Genomic DNA, 18,141 nt, shown 5'->3' on the forward strand with positions numbered 1-18,141 from the left:
CCGTATAAATGGTCATAAGTACCAAACAATAACTTACAAAAAGTAAAATATTATTGTAATTAACAACACACATGTAGATATAATGGTTTTTTTATTCACGCAACCAATGAGCAAATTCTATTATTTAGAAGTCATCTAAGGTTTATTTGGGTCAATGCTCATGCAAACAATACCAAAATTTTGTTTTTTTATTGTCCCTAACTTTTGCATGATGGAAGTGCATCAATTTCATCTACATTATTTAATTTTCATTCACTAAACTTTCTCCGTGATTGACTTATTCAATTGTACTTGTGAAAACTAGACATGAGGAGTACATGGAGTATCTTATAATCCCGGCCAAGTCCACAATTTGGACTACATTTATGAAAAAATGATCAACTGAGAAAGACAAGTTAATTTACTTACCCCCATAGAATTAAGTCTTTCAGCTAGGATGTGTGATGTGTCAACAAGCCCATGACTCCTTAAATGTTTAAGTTCTGGTTAGCCATGGAGCAGCTGAAAGAGCATATTCACTCAAGCAACACTACAAAATTAGATTCCTACCATGCACGACACAGGAATTATATATACTTCAATCGAAATTCTACTCCAAACCCATCAGCTGGTCACAATCTGAGTAGATAGGAGGGTGTAGAGGACATATTGTTTTGCAAGGGAGGGTGATGGAAGGATTTGGGGAGAACATCATGGTGAGCGCCTTGGCAGGGATGATGAGCCCTTTGCTTGGCAAGCTCAGTTATCTGATCGAGAAGGAATATGCTGAGCTCAAGGGTGTGAGGAAGAAACTAGAGCAGCTCAGGAAAGAGCTCATGGCAATCAACCTTGTGCTGGAGAAGTACGCGAGCATGGAGAATTATGATTTGCAACTGAAGGCCTGGATGATAGAGATGCACGAGCTAGCCTACGACATGGAGGATATCATAGATCTCTTCACCTACCGCATTGATCATGAGCCAGCCAGTACCACAGTAGGAGTCAAGAGAATCATCCTTAAGATCCTTCGCAAAGTAAGGAAGATTCACCATCGACACAAGTTTGCTAAGCAGATACATCAACTTCAAGTTCTTGTAAATGAAGCATACAAACAGCAAAAGAGATATAGGCTCGAAGAAGGCATCTCTAGCAAGCCACACACAGAGATTGATCCTCGGTTGCCAGCGCTCTATGTCGAGGTCGAAAAACTCTTGGGCGTCGAAGGCCCAAGCAAGGAAATTATGGAACAGTTAATTGGTGAGAAGCCTACAAGGCAGCATAGGGTCGTGTCCGCTGTCGGATCTGGAGGTTCAGGCAAGACAACCCTCGTGAAACAGGTGTATGAGAGAATCAAAGGTCAATTCTCTTGTTCAGCGTTTTTGTCTGTATCTCAAAAGCCTAACATAAATAACCTTCTGAGGGAGTTGCTATCTCGAATTTGGGACGGAAGTGGAAGTTCAGGAGCAACAGAACTATATAGTGATAAACAACTCATCGACAAGCTAAGAGCATGTCTTGATAATGAAAGGTTAGTATACTTGACTGGTTTTTCAGTGTGCCATTACATAATGGCACAATAATAACAACATTGCACACACCATCAAGATTAGGTTGACGTTGTATGTGTAGTTATTTGGAGTAGCCATACCCATAACTTGTTTTATTGAAAAAATAGTTGAAGTAGTGTTTCATGAAACTCAAGTTTTTTTTTCAAACATGATTTTATTTTATCTTTAGGCACTTAATCATGTTTAACACAATGCCGTTGGTAATAATTGGGACTCAAAAGACTGTTTTCCACAAAGCAAAGTCCATGTCAAATCAACTATATATCTATCTATTTCTCAAAAAACAGTAACGTCATTGTTCTATCAATAATAATAATATCCAGGGAGGTGTAATTAACTAGATATATGAGAGTGCAGATAGTTTACATGGGAATCGGATTTTGATTTTGTATATAGCAAGAATCCACATGCTAATGTTTTTTTAATAAAAATGTCTAGGGGTTGTTACAGAAAACAAACAAATAAGGAACTGAACTTTCTGGTATTTGGATTTTAATAAATACTTGTAGCATTTGTTAATTAATGCAAAAATGATTTATGCTCTGCTTCACAAATTTTTGCCTATAGGTATCTTGTTGTGATTGATGACATTTGGCAAAGGTCCGCATGGGAAACAATACATTGTGCTCTTCCTAAAAACAACCATGCAAGTAGAATAATCATAACGACACGCATCAAAAGTGTTGCTCAATTCTGTACTTCAGCTGAGGGCTTTGTTTATCAAATGAAACCTCTTAACAAAAGTGACTCTGAAAGTTTATTTCTCAGAAGGACTTTTGGTGCTGAAGAAAACTGCCCCAGTCAACTGGAGGGGGTTATCAATAAGATACTTTACATATGTGATGGTTTGCCATTGGCCATTATTACTTTAGCAAGCTTGTTAGCTGATAAACCAAGAAGAGAGGAGGAATGGGAAAGAGTTCTAAACTATATGGGATCTATGCCCAAAAAGGACAGCGAGCTGGAGGTAATGGATAAGATATTGTCTTTGAGTTACAATGATCTACCTCACCATATGAAAAACTGCTTCCTGTACCTCGGTACTTTTCCAGAGGATCATGACATCGGTAAAGATATTTTGGTATGGAAATGGATAGCTGAAGGGTTCATTGTTGCAAAGCAAGGTTTTACTTTGGAGGAAATTGCAGAAAGTTACTTTTATGAGCTGATAAATAGGAGTTTGGTTCAACCTGTAAATATGCTTCATGGGGTAAGTGAGCATGGATGCCGAGTCCATGATATAGTACTCAGTTTCATCATCTCTCGGTCAACTGAAGAAAATATTTTCACGATGTTGGACGATCAGGAACTCCCATCTTCAAAGACAAGGATTCGACGTCTCTCTATTTGGAACAAGCAACAATATCCTACGTTCATATCACAAGAAAGCATGAAGTTGTCCCATGTCCGTGCAATTAGTATATGCCATGTAGATGGCTGGACGATTCCTCCAGATTTGGACCTACCTGTTCTTCGAGTGTTAGATCTAGAGGGTTGTAGTGCTTTGAGGAATGCTCATCTCGATTGCATTCCAAGTTTATTTCATCTTAGATATCTAGGGTTATCTAGGACAAGCATTGATAGTCTACCAGCCCAAATTGGTAAGCTGGAATATTTGCAGACGCTCGATGTACGCTCAACTCTAGTGAGACGACTGCCAGAAAGTATTCTTCACCCAAAGAGATTGATGCGCCTTGTTGGTGATGAACTCATACTACTGGATGGGTTTGGCAACATGGAATCCCTTCAAGAGTTGGGTATTGTTGATGGATGCAACTGCTCTATAAGTTTTCTTATAACCCCAAGGTTAACATCACATTTTTGTAAAGCATCTAGCGTGCATATAAGTTCATGCACTGCTGCTAGGTTCTTTGGAGGGTATTAAGGGAACATGCAGAGTCGTAGGAAGCTATTGTCTGCAGCGTGTTTCATACTAATAATATCTTTCATATACTGGAATAGATTACCATTGCCTCCATGATTATTTTCTGTGTTAGTCCACATGGATGGCTTCCAATGTACTAGCTGCTATGCTATCTAAATACTGCTTTGGAATATCACTTAATGTATTATGCTAAGATTAGTTACATATCTCTATGTGTAATGAATTGCTCTGTTTATTTGGATTGCCCACAACTTGCTGATAAGGTACTCTATCATTCTACTGATTTATATTTTCGATGTGCTCTCTATATAACTATGTTGATCACCTCTACTCACGCCTAAAATATACTTTCCCAATTCTCTATTTATTAGTACCTTTTCAAAATGCCAAACAACGGGTGTTAGGGCGCTGCGAAGCGTGCCTCAAGTTCTAGTTCTAATTTATGGGTCTCCTAATTTGCATATTCAAAATAGAAGTACAAAGCAAGGTGCAAGGTGTGTTCATAAACGGATATTCGTGGAGCATATCAGCAGGTAGGTTGTGCTTTTAGTTTTTCTCCTTAAATCATATGAAAAGTCTAAATATGCTTCTTCATTGCGCATGACTGTTGCACAATATGACCCGTTGCCATGGATTCTCTATGTTCTTCTCATTGAATGGAACACAAGAATAACATATATCCCTAACATTTAATCTATAGAAACTTCTGTGTTGCACTTTGTCTTCATAATTACCTATTGTCTAAACATACCAAGTATCTAGCTGTAATACCAATTATTAAGTTACATTTTGTAGAGGAGTTTACAAAAATTGTTCTATGATAATATAACATGGCAGGATTGTTTTGTGGTTCCATGGAGGTTTACACATTTAATACCATAATGCCTAACATTTAATCTATAGAAATTTCAGTGTTGCACTTTGTCTTCATAATTACCTATTGTCTAAACATACCAAACATACCAAGTATCTAGGTGTAATACCAATTATTTAGTTACATTTTGTAGAGGAGTTTACCAAAATTGTTCTATGATGATATAACATGACAGGATTGTTTTGTGGTTCCATGAAGGTTTACACATTTAATACCATAACTTCTGTTTTACTAGGCTTTCTCAATGTTTCTTAAAGGTATGAGATCATTTTTTTAAAAAAAACATGCTGCTGATGGCGAGTTAGTTTTTTATGTAACTGCAGTGAACTGATACCAAACATGTGTTCATCCAATCATTCAAAAAAAAACAACTTGCATTGAGTTGATGATCTTAAGATAGTGAGAGTCATACAAATGACTTTTGTTAGGTGCAGCGTGTGTTTGGTGTTTGGAGGATTGAACTCTTTTGGACTTATGTGAATAGAAGTATCTAATGCTACCCAAGTACCTGTTCAGTCCAGAACATCACATGCAAGTTATTTTGGATCTTGATAGGTTCTACACGAACTAATAATATCTAGCTTTTGGTTGATGTGCATTTCTCAGGTACTCTATACTGAAGGAATTTGTTGTTGTAGTTGTTCAGATCCTAGTGGATAGTTTCGCGTAATTTTCTGAAACCTCAAATCCTTAATTTCATTGTCTAGTTTTGACTGACTGCCATGCTTGGTTGATTCTTTACCTCATGCAGCTGCTCTATCTATGCTCCAGCTCCAGCTCCACCCCTCCTGGAGCTGGAGCTTAGCCAAACTGTTTCAGCTCCACCAAAACTGGGAGTGGAGCTGAGTAGAGCTCTCTCACAAAATGAACTAGAGTTGTGGAGCTGGGTTTAGGCAGCTCCACAACTCCACTCCAGACCCAACTCCTGGAGCTAAATTAAGGAGTTGGACTGTACCAAACAGGCCCTAGAAGAATCGTCTTTTCAGGCGGCCACAAATAGTTTTCGCAGGCGGGGGAAAGGACGGCCTATACACAAAAGCCTGCGAAAATCATATATTTTCGCAAGCAACATCTCCATCTTCACAGGCGGTAAATTCACCCGCCTGCAAAAAAAACATTTCAGCAAAAAAAAAGACGCACCACCCAACCCACGGGCGCCGCCGCCAACCTCCCCCTCCAGCCGAAAGCTCTCCTCCTCCGTTCGCCACAGCCCCCACAAAGCATATTCGTCTGTGCGTTGGCACCGTCGTCGTCACGATAGTCGTTGTCGCGTGTCGCCGGGAGAGGGAGGAGCCAAGCCATGGCCACTCCTCCTCCGTCCACCGGCCTCCTATTAACAGTGAAATTTGGTAATCGGCAAAGACGTCATCGGCTTAGAATCATTATCAGCTGCAGTATCTCGGAATCAGCCGATGGGAGTTATCAAGTCGCCAATAGTCGGATTCCTGCTATATTCGGTTAAGGAAATCAATCTAATAAAGGAAGCTTATCCCTAAGTGACCGAGTTTAAAGAGGATGCGGCATGGCAGTTTATCTATTAATTAGGAATAGTTTGTTAGTTTCCTTTTATCTTTAGGAAAGTGTGTTTAGTGTCCGATAAGGACTTTATATTTTTCCTTTTATCTTTAGGTTAGTTTCTTTCTTGTCCGACAAGGACTTGTATCAACCCATGGGTATAAATATGTACACCTGGGGTCTATGTAATCTATCCTCACGATCAATGCAATTCGGCGCATCGCCACCTTTTACCTTTTCTACTTTATTTTATCGTCCGGCGGGACTTGGCACCTGACGCGGGGCTGCATCGGTGTTCGATCTCCGGCGAAAGGGTAAGTCCAATGTTCCGTCGGCCTAGGCAATTGTATCATTTACGTCGGCGTCGTTCAAGGCTGCATCAGTACATTCGACCTCTTGGATTGCTCTGGTTTGGATGATATATTTGCCTACCTATTTATCATATGTCTCTGTTAATCTAGTCTTAGCATATCAATTTAGCTCTATCGACTGTCTCTCGTTTTAGGGTTTCTGCCGGTATCGGCTAAATCGCGTTGCTAGATTAGATTAGCTTAGACATCTACCACCTTGAAAACTCAGTCAACGGCTTGATTGTCTAGATATTATGTTTCTTTTCATACTTAGTGCTGCATCAGTTAAGTTTGATCTACTAAGTCGTGCTTAGAACCATAATCTCTAGCCTGCTTCTTGATTGCCAATAAGGGTTTCATCGGGGTTTCAGCCGGTGAGTTATCTGGACGTTGCTCGGCTCATAAGGATTGCATATATATATAATTTGGATTTCGCCGATGACAACAAAGGTTTCACTGTTTAATCTAATCTTGTGGATTTCATGACATCGGACCTCCAGCCGATGTGTGCTTTAACCTTTAGATCGATGCTTATTTATCATATCATTGCTAGCCGATTAGTTTATATTGAATTATATTGTTATATTTTATTATTAGTAGCCGATTGCCTATATATCATTATTTACTAAAGTGTTAGAATCTACATTGGACGTATAGCCGATTGCTTAAACCCTATCGCTATCGGCTGGTATCGGCATCGGCTATTATCGGCTATCGGCTGGAACTACTCCATCGGCTTGTCAGTCGATCGGCTGTTTTGATCTACTATTTGCATATCTTGTGAGTTGCAGGATCAAACTGACTGGCACGCTCGCATCTCATCCATCTTTGGACCTGCACAGGAGTTAAGCAGATCTCCCAGGCTGGTGTGTTCGATTTTTTTCGTCAACACCTCCACAAGCGGCGACGGCGTCGTCGTCGCGCATTGCCGGGAGAGGGAGAAGCTGAGCTGCCGCCTCTCCTCCTCTGTCCGCCGGCCTCCACAGGCGGCGGCGTCGGCATTGTCGTCGTCGCGCGTCGCTGGGAGAGGGAGGAGCCAAGCCGCCGCCTCTCCTTCTCGTCGCCGCCGCCTCCCCTCCCGTCCCCGAGACCGGCCGGTGGTGGATCCATAGGCGTCAGCACCGTCGTCATCACGCGTTGCGGCCGGTGGCAGAGCCGGCGAGGAGGGGAGCTCGTGGTGGGAGAGAGAGAGAGAGAGAGAGAGAGAGAGAGAGGAGGGGGAGGGAAATGAGTGGTGGAGAGGATAAGGATGATGGAGGAGATGACAAGGATGAGACATAGATTTTTTTTGTGGCGTGATTTTTGCAGGCGAACCACATAAAGTTCCGCCTGCAAAAATCATACTTTTTCAAGCGGACCACTTAAGAGGTCCGCCTACGAAAATAAAGGTATTTTTGCAAACGGACCTCTTAAGTGGTCCGCCTGGAAAAAATAATCTTCGTAGGCGGACGGCGAGCTCCACCCTGGTCTACATTTTCGTAGGCGGCCATTTGGCTCCGAGGGTCATATACGCCTGGGAGAAAAAACCCCATGTTTGCGAAAATACTTTTTCTAGTAGTGTATATATGGACTCTATAACCTTTTGGTTAAGTGCATTGCTCAGGTGCTCCTGACAACAGGACTTCATTATATGCAGTTGTGCAAACTTGAGTGGATGAGGTTGTGTAATCCTCTGAAACTCCTATTACAGTTTCAAATTTTGACAAGCAGCCATTTTTAGTAATTATTTACCTTTTCTTACTATTATTTTCTATGTGCATTGTTACAGACTTGCAGGAGCAAAAAAGTGGAAGAGAACAAGAAAGTTAAGTACATTTGTTCGTTTCATTATTGATTAACTATGTTGTTTCTCAAGAGTCACCAACGAACCATTGCTTTCATTATTGAAGCAGAAAGTGCAAAACTTATTATTCACATTGTAGAGAGCATATTTGAGGTTGAAAAATTGTATAGAAAGTAATGGTTTGTGGGTCACTCTTTAGTTAGACAAACCCTTTTCTCATTAGTTACCTCACAACTCACAAGGAGCAAGACATAGTAGTGTAGCACTTTTTTTAGCCATAGCTAAAATGAACCATTTCTTATCTTTGATGTGTGCACTGCACTGTTATGATCAATCTTAAACGGGTGAAAGGTAATTGGATGCACAATTAATGTACTCTTGATTTGTGCATTAACCCAATCCGAAATTTACTCCTATGAAGATTTGAACTTAGAACCTTGGGGTGCTACTCAGGTCACTGTAACCACTAGGCTATATGTCCTTTCACAAAATGCATTAAAGTAATATTAGTTAGTACTAGTAGGTCTCAACTCTTTCCTAAAGGTCTGTTTTTCATCTGGTGTGCTCGGTACTATTATTTGTTGAGGCTTTATACATTACTTAGTCCTTCAAGCTATTGTCATTAATTATACTTCAAGAGACGTAATGAAGTGGATTTGTATATTTGCTATGTTTTCATCTAACTAACTCTAAAATATCCTTGCAATGCAGGTGGCATATAATGTCAATATTTCATGAAGAAAAATCTATGCGGAAAAAGAATTGCGATATCCTTTTGCATTCAATTACAGTTTTATTTTCAGTGATCGTTGTGACAAGACAAACATGTAAAGTTATCTGATACACTCCATGCACTGGTGGAGAAATGCTCTTTACTACCGGTTTAGAACCCTTTGTAGTCCCGGTTTTCCAATCGGGACTACGAATCCGGGACTAAAAATCATTGTCTTTAGTCCCGATTCAAATAACCGGGACTAAAGATGTTTAGTCCGGTTGGTAACACCAACCGGGAGTAAAGAGGGGAAATCTTTAGTCCCGGTTGGTGTGAGGGGCAGCAACAGTTCCTCGAGATCTTTTCGTTTATTATTTTATTGTTGATTTGCTAATGGCCAGTGTTAATCCCTGTATTTTCACTCAAATCGAATGGGATGCACATTGTCAGGGTTACGGGTAAGGTATATCCTTTACCCTTCGATATACGTCACATATCGATACGGTATACTTGCGTGTACACGGACATTTTCGGCATACGTTAAGAAAATTCATCATGGAGTTCACAGATGGAAGGAGTCCTACTCGGACAGAACTGGGTCGTCATTGTATCGTGCCGGGTCCGATGTCCCCGAGTCCTACTTGGAGACCAGTTGAGCTGCGATATAAAAGGGACCCCCCGGGAGGACCTAAGGCATCGAATCTCAGAGCCAACACATCCACCACAGCCCACGGAGTTGAAGCCTATAGGAGCCAAGTCACCGGGAGATCTAATCGAACTTGTTCGATTACGACCTCGTCGGTATCATCGAGTTCCGCTTTTCCCTTTGTAATCTGTGGTTTCCATCATATAATCCCATACCAAAAGGCTATTACCTATCAAGGGGCCTGAACCAGTATAATCTTTGTTTTTTGTCTGCTTGATGTCGTATTACGTTGATCCTCGTACCAGCGTACCCCAGTACCCTCTATATCCGGTCTACGGGTATCCCCCGTCGACAGTAGCGCGCCAGGTAGGGGAACTTGGTGCTCAAGGCTCTACTACTATGACATCCAGCTTCGTCGACAATAGCGTCAACACCAACCTCAACCAAGGAGTTCCTACTTCAATAATGCTGGTGTGGACTCAAGTCGGTGAAATCGTCTTCCCGGTTTACACCACGGTGACAATCTCGGCTGGTCCATCAATGACCGGAAGTGAGAACGCAGTGGCTACAACCCAGGACGACTCCATGTCGAAGGATCCTCTCGCCGAAGCGGAGAACCGGAACATCGACGATATCCGAGCCCGAGAAGGATCCTAGTGCGGCCAAACCTTGTCTTTTCGACAAGAATCACGAGCCGACGAGGATGACTTCCGAGGTGACAAGGTCTTGGTGTCCTATCCACAAAATCAGAAAACACACCTTGCAAGCCTGCTGGGTTTTTCTCAACGTCCACGCTGAAATTCGTGCTTGCAAAGAGCGTGGAATTCAGCGTACTTCTCCAACTTGTGATGTCTATTGTCCTATTCACAAGACAAAGAATCACGACCTCTCAAGCTGCAAGGTCTTTCTCAGCGCCATGAAGACGTCACCTCCTAAGGTCCAGCAGTCACGCATCCCCCTTAGGGATGAGGACAAGGAACAAGGAGTAACGTTGATTTCAGATCGATTCATTAGGGTAATTGACATCGATACCCACGAACCATCAGTCTTGCACCTGCTCAAAGACTATGGCTCATCGTCAACAAGTACGCCACGCGAGGTATTGGCTATCGACGGAACCGGCACGTCAACGCGCGCTAATGCGGAAGCCAAAAATCAAGTAACTACACCAGCCTAACACATCAGGGTCGTCAACGCAATACTGAGGGAAACCCCCTACGATCCCGTTCTAAACGACGATCTCGCACGGTGGACAAAACGGTTACGGGAATCAGTGACCAACCTCAGCAACGCGTTTGAAGAGGCCGCTGCTGTGGCGCACCCGGAACAACCACCAACTGGTGATGCTAATGGCGAAAACCCTGAACAGCGGGAATCGCCTCATCGAGCCACCCCCCACCTCGCGGCACCGGCAATCTCCACGATCACCTGAATAGCCGCCGAGGGACGCGACGCGCACGAGACAACGAGAACCGTTCCCGACATCGCGTCTCTTCGCGACGTCACGATAAGGGAGAACGAGGAGGCCGTTCGAGCGAAGACCGAGACCGTGATAACTGCCACAACCGCCACGATCATGACGATCGCGAACGGCAGGTGCTGGGCGATACTGGTCGAGGACGCCGCCATAATGACGACGACGACGGAGATCAGGCCGGGACAACAACGGGAGACGACGATAGGATTCTCGAGAACCCGGCCGACGTCCTCGTAATCGTACACCGGAACCAAGTGACCCATCGTCATCGTCGTCATCCTCCTCATCCTCATCATCAGATAGACATCCACGAAGGACGTACGATCGCCGACAACCCACAGCCCCCAGTGCTGGGTGTAGAGCTTTCGGTTGTTCACTGCGTGATGTCCGATGGCCTGAGAGATTCCGACTAGGAGCAATAGAGAAGTACGATGGGAGTACCGACCTAGAAGAATTCCTTCAGGTTTACTCCATGGTACTCTACGCTGCCGGAGTGGACGACAACGCGTTGGCAAATTACTTGCCAACTGCATTGAAAGGCTCTGTGCTTTCATGGCTGATGCATCTCCCGCCCTACTCGATTTCTTCATGGGCAGACCTGTGGCACCAGTTCGTCACCAACTTCCAAGGAACTTACAAGCGTCACGCGATCGAAGACGACCTACATGCGTTGACACAGAACCCGGGTGAATCCTTGAGGGATTATGTTCGGCGCTTTAATGAGTGCAGAAATACAATCCCCGAAATCACCGACGCTTCTGTACTACTCGGAGATTATTCGAAATTGTCGATCGATGCGCTCACGCGGACGATGCACTGAGACGCAAGAATGACAAACCGAAGACTGGAGGAGAAAAGAAACCAGCCAAGGACGCAACTGAGTCAAGCAAGAAGAAAAATCGCAAGAGTGGGAAAAGAAAAGCTCAAGCGGAAGTTCTCGCAACAGAATACGCAGATCCTCCCAAGCGCCCAGACCCACAAGGCAGCGACGCGAAGAAAACATGGTGCCTTATACACAAGTCGGACAGACACTCTCTAGAAGATTGCCTCGTTTTCAAAAAGTCACTCGCAAAACACATGGCATTAGAAAAAGGCAAGCGAGTACACGTGGTCGAGAAGGACGCTGAGGCAGCTACTCAGGAATCGGACTCAGCATACCCAGACTCCGATCTCCATGTCTCGCACATCTTCAGAGGTTCCACAGCATACTCCTCAAAGCGAGAATACAAGAAAGTGGAACGTGAAGTCTGCTCGACGTGGCAGGAAGCTGCACCCAAGATGAAGTGGTCTGAACAGAAGATAGAATTCTCTGAATAGGACCACCCCAAGACTGCTGTCATCCCAGGACGATATCCGATCGTGGTCGAACCCACTATTCAGAATATCAAGGTCGTGAGAGTTCTGATCGACGGCGGCAGCTCAATCAACCTTCTATTCGCTAGCTCCTTAGACGTGATGGGGATCCCACGAAGCGAGTTGACATCCACCGATCAACTCTTCCATGGAATCACTCCTCAGTCATCGTCCAAACCATTGGGCAAAATTACGTTGCCTGTGACTTTCGGCCAAGCAAATAATTTCCGAACGGAGCATATCACCTTTGATGTCGCTGAATTTGATACAACATACAATGCCATCATTGGGAGAACTGCACTCGCGAAGTTCATGGCCGCATCTCACTACGCGTATCAAGTGCTCAAGATGCCGGGAGCGAAGGGAACAATCACTATTCAAGGGAATGCTAAGCTAGCAGTGCAATGCGACAAGTGGAGCCTCGACATGGTCGAGCACACGCCCAGCCCACCTGCCACAGCTGAGCCACCCAAGTGAGCAAAACAAACAAGACGCCGAAACCAGACGGCACAATCAAGATCGTTCCACTCTCCAGTGCCAACCCCGACAAGACCGTCAAGATCGGGGCATCACTAGGTGAGAAATAGGAACTCGCGCTCATCACCTTCCTCCGCGACAATGCTGACGTGTTCGCTTGGCAGCCGTCCGACATGCCGGGGGTACCCAAGGAGGTGATTGAGCACAAACTCATGGTGCGACCCGACGCCAAACCAGTAAAGCAAAAACTATGGAGATTTGCACCAGATCCAAAACAAGCCATACGAGAAGAGCTCGACAAGCTTCTCAAAGCTGGTTTCATCAGAGAGGTACTCCATCTAGAGTGGCTAGCCAACCCAGTCATGGTGCAGAAGGCCAACGGTAAATGGAGAATGTGTGTCGATTTCACCGACCTCAACAAGACATGTCCCAAGGATCACTTCCCTCTTCCTCGAATAGACCAACTGGTGGACTCAACAGCTGGTTGTGAGTTGTTGAGCTTCCTCGACGCTTACTCCGGCTACCACCAAATCAGCATGGCGAAAGAGGACGAGGAGAAGACAGCATTCATCACGCCATTCGGGGTATTCTGCTACGTTAAGATGCCATTCGGACTAATAACCGCAGGAAATACTTTCCAGCGCACGGTTCAGGGCGTACTTAGCGACCAACTCGGAAACAATGTCGAGGCCTACGTCGATGACATTGTTGTCAAAACAAAGACAAGTGACTCATTGATTGACGATCTGCGGGAAACGTTTGACAACCTCCAATGATATCGCCTCAAGCTCAATCCAGAGAAGTGCACGTTCGGAGTACCATCGGGCAAGCTGCTTGGTTTCCTCGTCTCTGGCAGAGGAATAGAAGCAAATCCCGAAAAGATCAAGGCAATCGAGAACATGATGAAGTCGCCCACAAGACTAAAGGAACTACAGAAGCTAACCGGATGCATGGCGGCACTAAGCAGGTTCATCGCTAGGATGGGAGAGCGAGGACAACCTTTCTTCGCTCTGCTGAAGAAGCAAGACAAATTTGTATGGACACAGGAAGCCGAAGAGGCATTCATTGCACTCAAGCGCTACCTATCAAATCCACCTGTACTTGTTGCCCCCCAACCTAATGAAGAATTATTTCTCTATATTGCCGCCACACCATATTCCGTTAGCACTGTCATTGTTGTCGAGAGAGAGAAGGTGCAACGACCAGTCTACTACGTCAGCGAAGCTCTCCACGACGCAAAGACAAGATATCCACAGATCCAAAAACTGCTCTACGCGGTAATCATGACATTAAGAAAGCTATGCCACTACTTCCAAGCCTACAGGGTCACGGTTGTATCCTCCTTCCCTCTCGGTGAAGTCGTGAGAATAAAAGACGTTGTAGGCCGCATTGCGAAATGGGTAGTCGAGCTAAGCCAGTTTGATGTCCACTTTGTGCCATGAATAGCCATCAAGTCCTAGGTACTCGCCGACTTCGTAGCCGATTGGACTATGCCCGATAACAGGTCAGACAATCAAATCGACAATGAAACGTGGACAATGGCGTTCGACGGCGCACTCAACAGCCAAGGAGCAGGGGCAGGATTCATCTTGACGTCACCTTCGGGAGATCAATTCAAGCATGCAATTCAGCTCAACTTTAGGGCGACCAATAACACAGCCGAGTACGAAGGACTACTCGCCGGGATAAGAGCTACAGCTGCACTCGGAGTCAAGTGACTAGTCGTGAAAGGGGATTCCGAACTAGTCGTGAACCAGGTGCATAAAGATTACAAGTGCTCTAGCCCCGAGTTATCCAAGTATCTCGCAGAAGTCAGGAAGCTGGAAAAAAGGTTCGATGGAATCGAGGTCCGACATGTAAACCGCAAGGACAACATCGAACCGGATGATCTAGCACGGCGTGCGTCCAGACGAGAGCCACTCGAACCTGGCACCTTTCTGGACGTCCTGACAAGGCCATCAGTGAAAGAGGCAAGAGACGAAGATAGCCCGGTCGCCCTCAACAACAGCTCGGGAGCTACAGAGGCAGAGCGCGCCGTTGCCGATATCGAGACCACAGACGACTGGCGCACCCCACTCATTAAATTCATAGGCAGCGAAGAATTGCCCGAGGACGACGCAGAAGCCGAGAAAATAACCCGTAAAGCAAAAATCTACTGTATGATCGGTAACGATCTATACAAGAAAGCGCCGAACAGGGTACTCTTAAAATGTGTCTTGTCTGACGACGGCAAACATCTCCTCCTCAACATACATGAAGGGATCTGTGGGTCACACGCCGCCAGTCGGACATTAGTCGGAAAAGCTTTTCGACAAGGGTTTTTCTGGCCAACCGCCCTCAAAGACGCCTGCGACATAGTTCAGCGGTGTGAAGCCTGTCAATTCCACAGCAAACACATAAAGCTACCAGCGCAAGCACTCCAGACTATCCCTCTTACTTGGCCGTTCTTGTGCTGGGGGCTAGATATACTCGGGCCATTCCTACGAGGACAGGGCAGCTACAAGTTCCTGTTTGTGGCGATCGACAAATTCACTAAGTGGATTGAAGCGACACCCACGGGGGAAATCAAGGCCGACAACACAATCAAATTCATCAAAGGGATATTCTGCAGATTCGGATTGCCTCACCGCATCATAACAGACAACGGCTCCCAGTTCATTAGTGCCGATTTCCAGGATTACTGCATCAGGCTGGGAGTCAAGATCTACTTCGCCTCGGTTTCTCACCCTCAGAGCAATAGACAGGTCGAGAGGGCAAATGGCGTAGTACTACAAGGAATTAAAACCCGCGTCTACGACAGGCTCATGTCACACGACAAGAAGTGGGTCGAAGAACTCCCATCAGTCCTATGGGCTATGCGTACCACACCGACAACGTCTAACAAGGAGACACCCTTCTTCCTCGTGTACGGCTCAGAGGCCATGCTCCCCACTAAGCTACGACATCAAAGTACATGAGCACAGAAGTACTCCGATGAGGATCAGGAGGAGCAGCGAAACGACGATGTGAATCTACTCGAGAAACATAGCGAACGAGTTGCCGTTCGAGCAGCCAGCTACCAACAGGCCCTTCACCGCTATCACGAGAAACGCATCCGAGCACGCACACTTTTGATCGGTGACTACGTCCTCCGATGGGTTCAAAGCCAAGCAGGGCGAAACAAGCTCTCACCCAAATGGGAAGGACCGTACACGATCACACAAGTTTTGCGGCCAGGCGCATTCAAAATTGCAGACGGCGATGGTCGCGAGTTGGCAAATTCTTGGAACATTGATCAATTACGTAAATTCTATGCATAAGTCAATAGTATCCATACTTGTAAGACATCTTACAGCTTCAATAAAGCCTTTTTTCAGGTACAGATTACAATCAAAGTGTTCCTTCCTGATGATCCCTTACCCAGATGACACGTAGCGTTGAAACCTATCCTCATGTCCCTTTACGCCGTCTTGACAAGGCCTCCGAGGAACCTAAGGGAACTTCAGCTGGGGACGCCCAGAGCCGATAAGGCCTTGTCGGATCCTGTAGAGACGAAAGACCATGTAAGATCTGGTCGTGTAAGAGTTCTCGCCGTGCGTATTAACCAAGCAGTGTAATCGGAAATTAACTTTCCAACTTCACGGCTGGGGGCTAGGATCAGTGCTTGTTCAACCGAGGCAGGTCAAAGGTCCAAGAGCCTTATCTTCCGGGAAGAATTCTCCGATGACAAGGCTGGGGGCTAGGGAGAGTGTATAACTCAAACGACTGATCGAAGTCGCGAAGTGAGAAGACACTCTTACACGCTACGTCCTGAGTAAGAAAGCTTAGTTAGATAGATTTCTTTTATATTTCACAAGTTCTTCTTACAATTCCGTAAAAATCCAAAATTATATTACACTTTTCCCTAAGACATTTGTCACAGGACACGGAGACTACTAGGAAGGCCAACGCCAGTCCATGGACTGGAAGACCTTCTCCGCCAGCGGCGCCATCGACTTCGCCAGGCCATCTATCTCCGTAGGAGTTCTCCAAGAACGAGAAAACCCTTCATGGAGGAACTCGAGGTGCATCTGCGGACGATGATCTCGTATGCAAGCCAATACATGCCCCCCGGCATATCAGCTCGATCGATGGCACTCCTGCTTCAGGGCCTCGTCGATACGCTGGCTGATGCCTTCGAGTTGGGCGCAGGCCCCATTCAGCCACGAGATGTATCCGGCCGCCGATTCCTCAGGATCCCCACGGGGTACTCGGAGCTCTCTACAGACCCTTGTCATGGAGGTGCAGCAACTCTTCAGATACGAGCTGAACCACACCTCGCGACCTCGGAGTGTTTCCACGGCCTGGTCCTTCTTCACTTCTAGCATAGTCCTCTCGAGTTCCGCGACCTCAAATTTCGTCCTCCAATACTGGATGCGACGATCTTGGTCAGCAAGCGCATCCTCAAGGTCTGCTCAACATGGAAACGACTAAGGCAAACTGCTCTTCTCTCCTGAGAACACAGCAAAGCAAGTTGATCCAGACGGAAGAATAAAGGAGATGAAAACAAAAATAACCAACCTAAGGAAGTCGTTGCCATACACGTTCCCACAGGCGAATTCTGATCTACATCGCCCTGCGGCACATATGGCTCGAACGCAAGTGCCGGAACGATCACTGGCAACTCAGGCTACCCGCGCTGCTGGACATTCTCGACATCAACATCTCTACAAACGACAACAAAGTACTCAAGATCAAAATGCTAAAGAAAGCTAAGGTAATGACTGCACACACAAAGGCGGTTGGAACCAATAAGAGTTTTACAAAGCATGACTAAAGAGTACAAGGGAGCCAAAATCCTACTCTTCAAAAAGCGGGAGGACGGACTCCCCCAGATCGCTGACTTCTTCCATCACATCCTTGCGCGCGTCGCTAGCCGCCCCTTGATCCAAGATCTTCCGCAGATCGAGCTCAGGGTGCGCCAGCCTCACACACGCAAGGACATGGCATGCCCCGGTATAGATCCCGTCGGACGTCTCCTCTCCGATCCTGGCCACGTGCTTGGAGGGGATCGCCTCCATCGCCGTCGCCAGTTCTGCAAGCGAAGATGTCAGCGAGAACTCGTCGGGATTCGCCGGGATGGTGGTCTTGACGCCGCACTCGCCGGCGAGCTGGTGCAGACCGATGTTGGTGACCCGCAGCGAGCCACGGATCTCCGACAAATTGTTCTCGAGCTCCGACATACGATGCTCGAGCCCTTGCCGTTGTCGCTCGTTGTCGGCCACCAGCTCCCTCATCTTCTGGAGGTCCTCGCGAACCTCCGCCAAGTCACGCATCAGCCGGTCGGCGCGCTCATTCGCCGCCGCCGCCGCCGTCGCCATCGCCTCAGCGATCTCGCGGCTAATGTCGTGAGCACCAGCCTCGAGGAGGCGCCCCATCTCGACTTGGAGCTCCTCCCAGGTGAGGACGGCAGCTGGCGGACCCTGACCAGCCGCGAGATCGCTGGCCGGGCCGCTAGGTGTCTCCTCGCGGCTCCTGGGCATGACCACGACATCTGTTGAGGC

The 18,141-nt window shown here is 46.1% G+C and overlaps 1 protein-coding gene across 1 annotated transcript; it reads left to right on the plus strand.

Annotated features, from left to right (window-relative positions):
• The first annotated feature begins 668 nt into the window (after window positions 1-668).
• LOC136354134 (disease resistance protein PIK6-NP-like) lies at window positions 669-5,199 on the plus strand. Its single transcript, XM_066305814.1, has 3 exons — window positions 669-1,507; window positions 4,913-4,972; window positions 5,058-5,199. Exons 1-3 carry the CDS (start codon window positions 669-671, stop codon window positions 5,197-5,199), a joined length of 1,041 nt encoding a protein of 346 aa, XP_066161911.1.
• The last annotated feature ends 12,942 nt before the right edge of the window (window positions 5,200-18,141 follow it).

This window comes from Oryza sativa, chromosome 11 (genome assembly GCF_034140825.1).
Source record: "Oryza sativa Japonica Group chromosome 11, ASM3414082v1".
NCBI lineage: Eukaryota > Viridiplantae > Streptophyta > Magnoliopsida > Poales > Poaceae > Oryza > Oryza sativa.

What these genes read in the sequence shown, in the direction of transcription:
- LOC136354134 (XM_066305814.1), top strand. Translation starts at nt 669, where the DNA reads ATGGAAGGATTTGGGGAGAACATCATGGTGAGCGCCTTGGCAGGGATG. An exon ending in GCATGTCTTGATAATGAAAG is followed by an intron (nt 1,508 to 4,912) that starts GTTAGTATACTT and finishes TGCATTTCTCAG; the next exon opens with GTACTCTATACTGAAGGAAT. An exon ending in ATCCTAGTGGATAGTTTCGC is followed by an intron (nt 4,973 to 5,057) that starts GTAATTTTCTGA and finishes TACCTCATGCAG; the next exon opens with CTGCTCTATCTATGCTCCAG.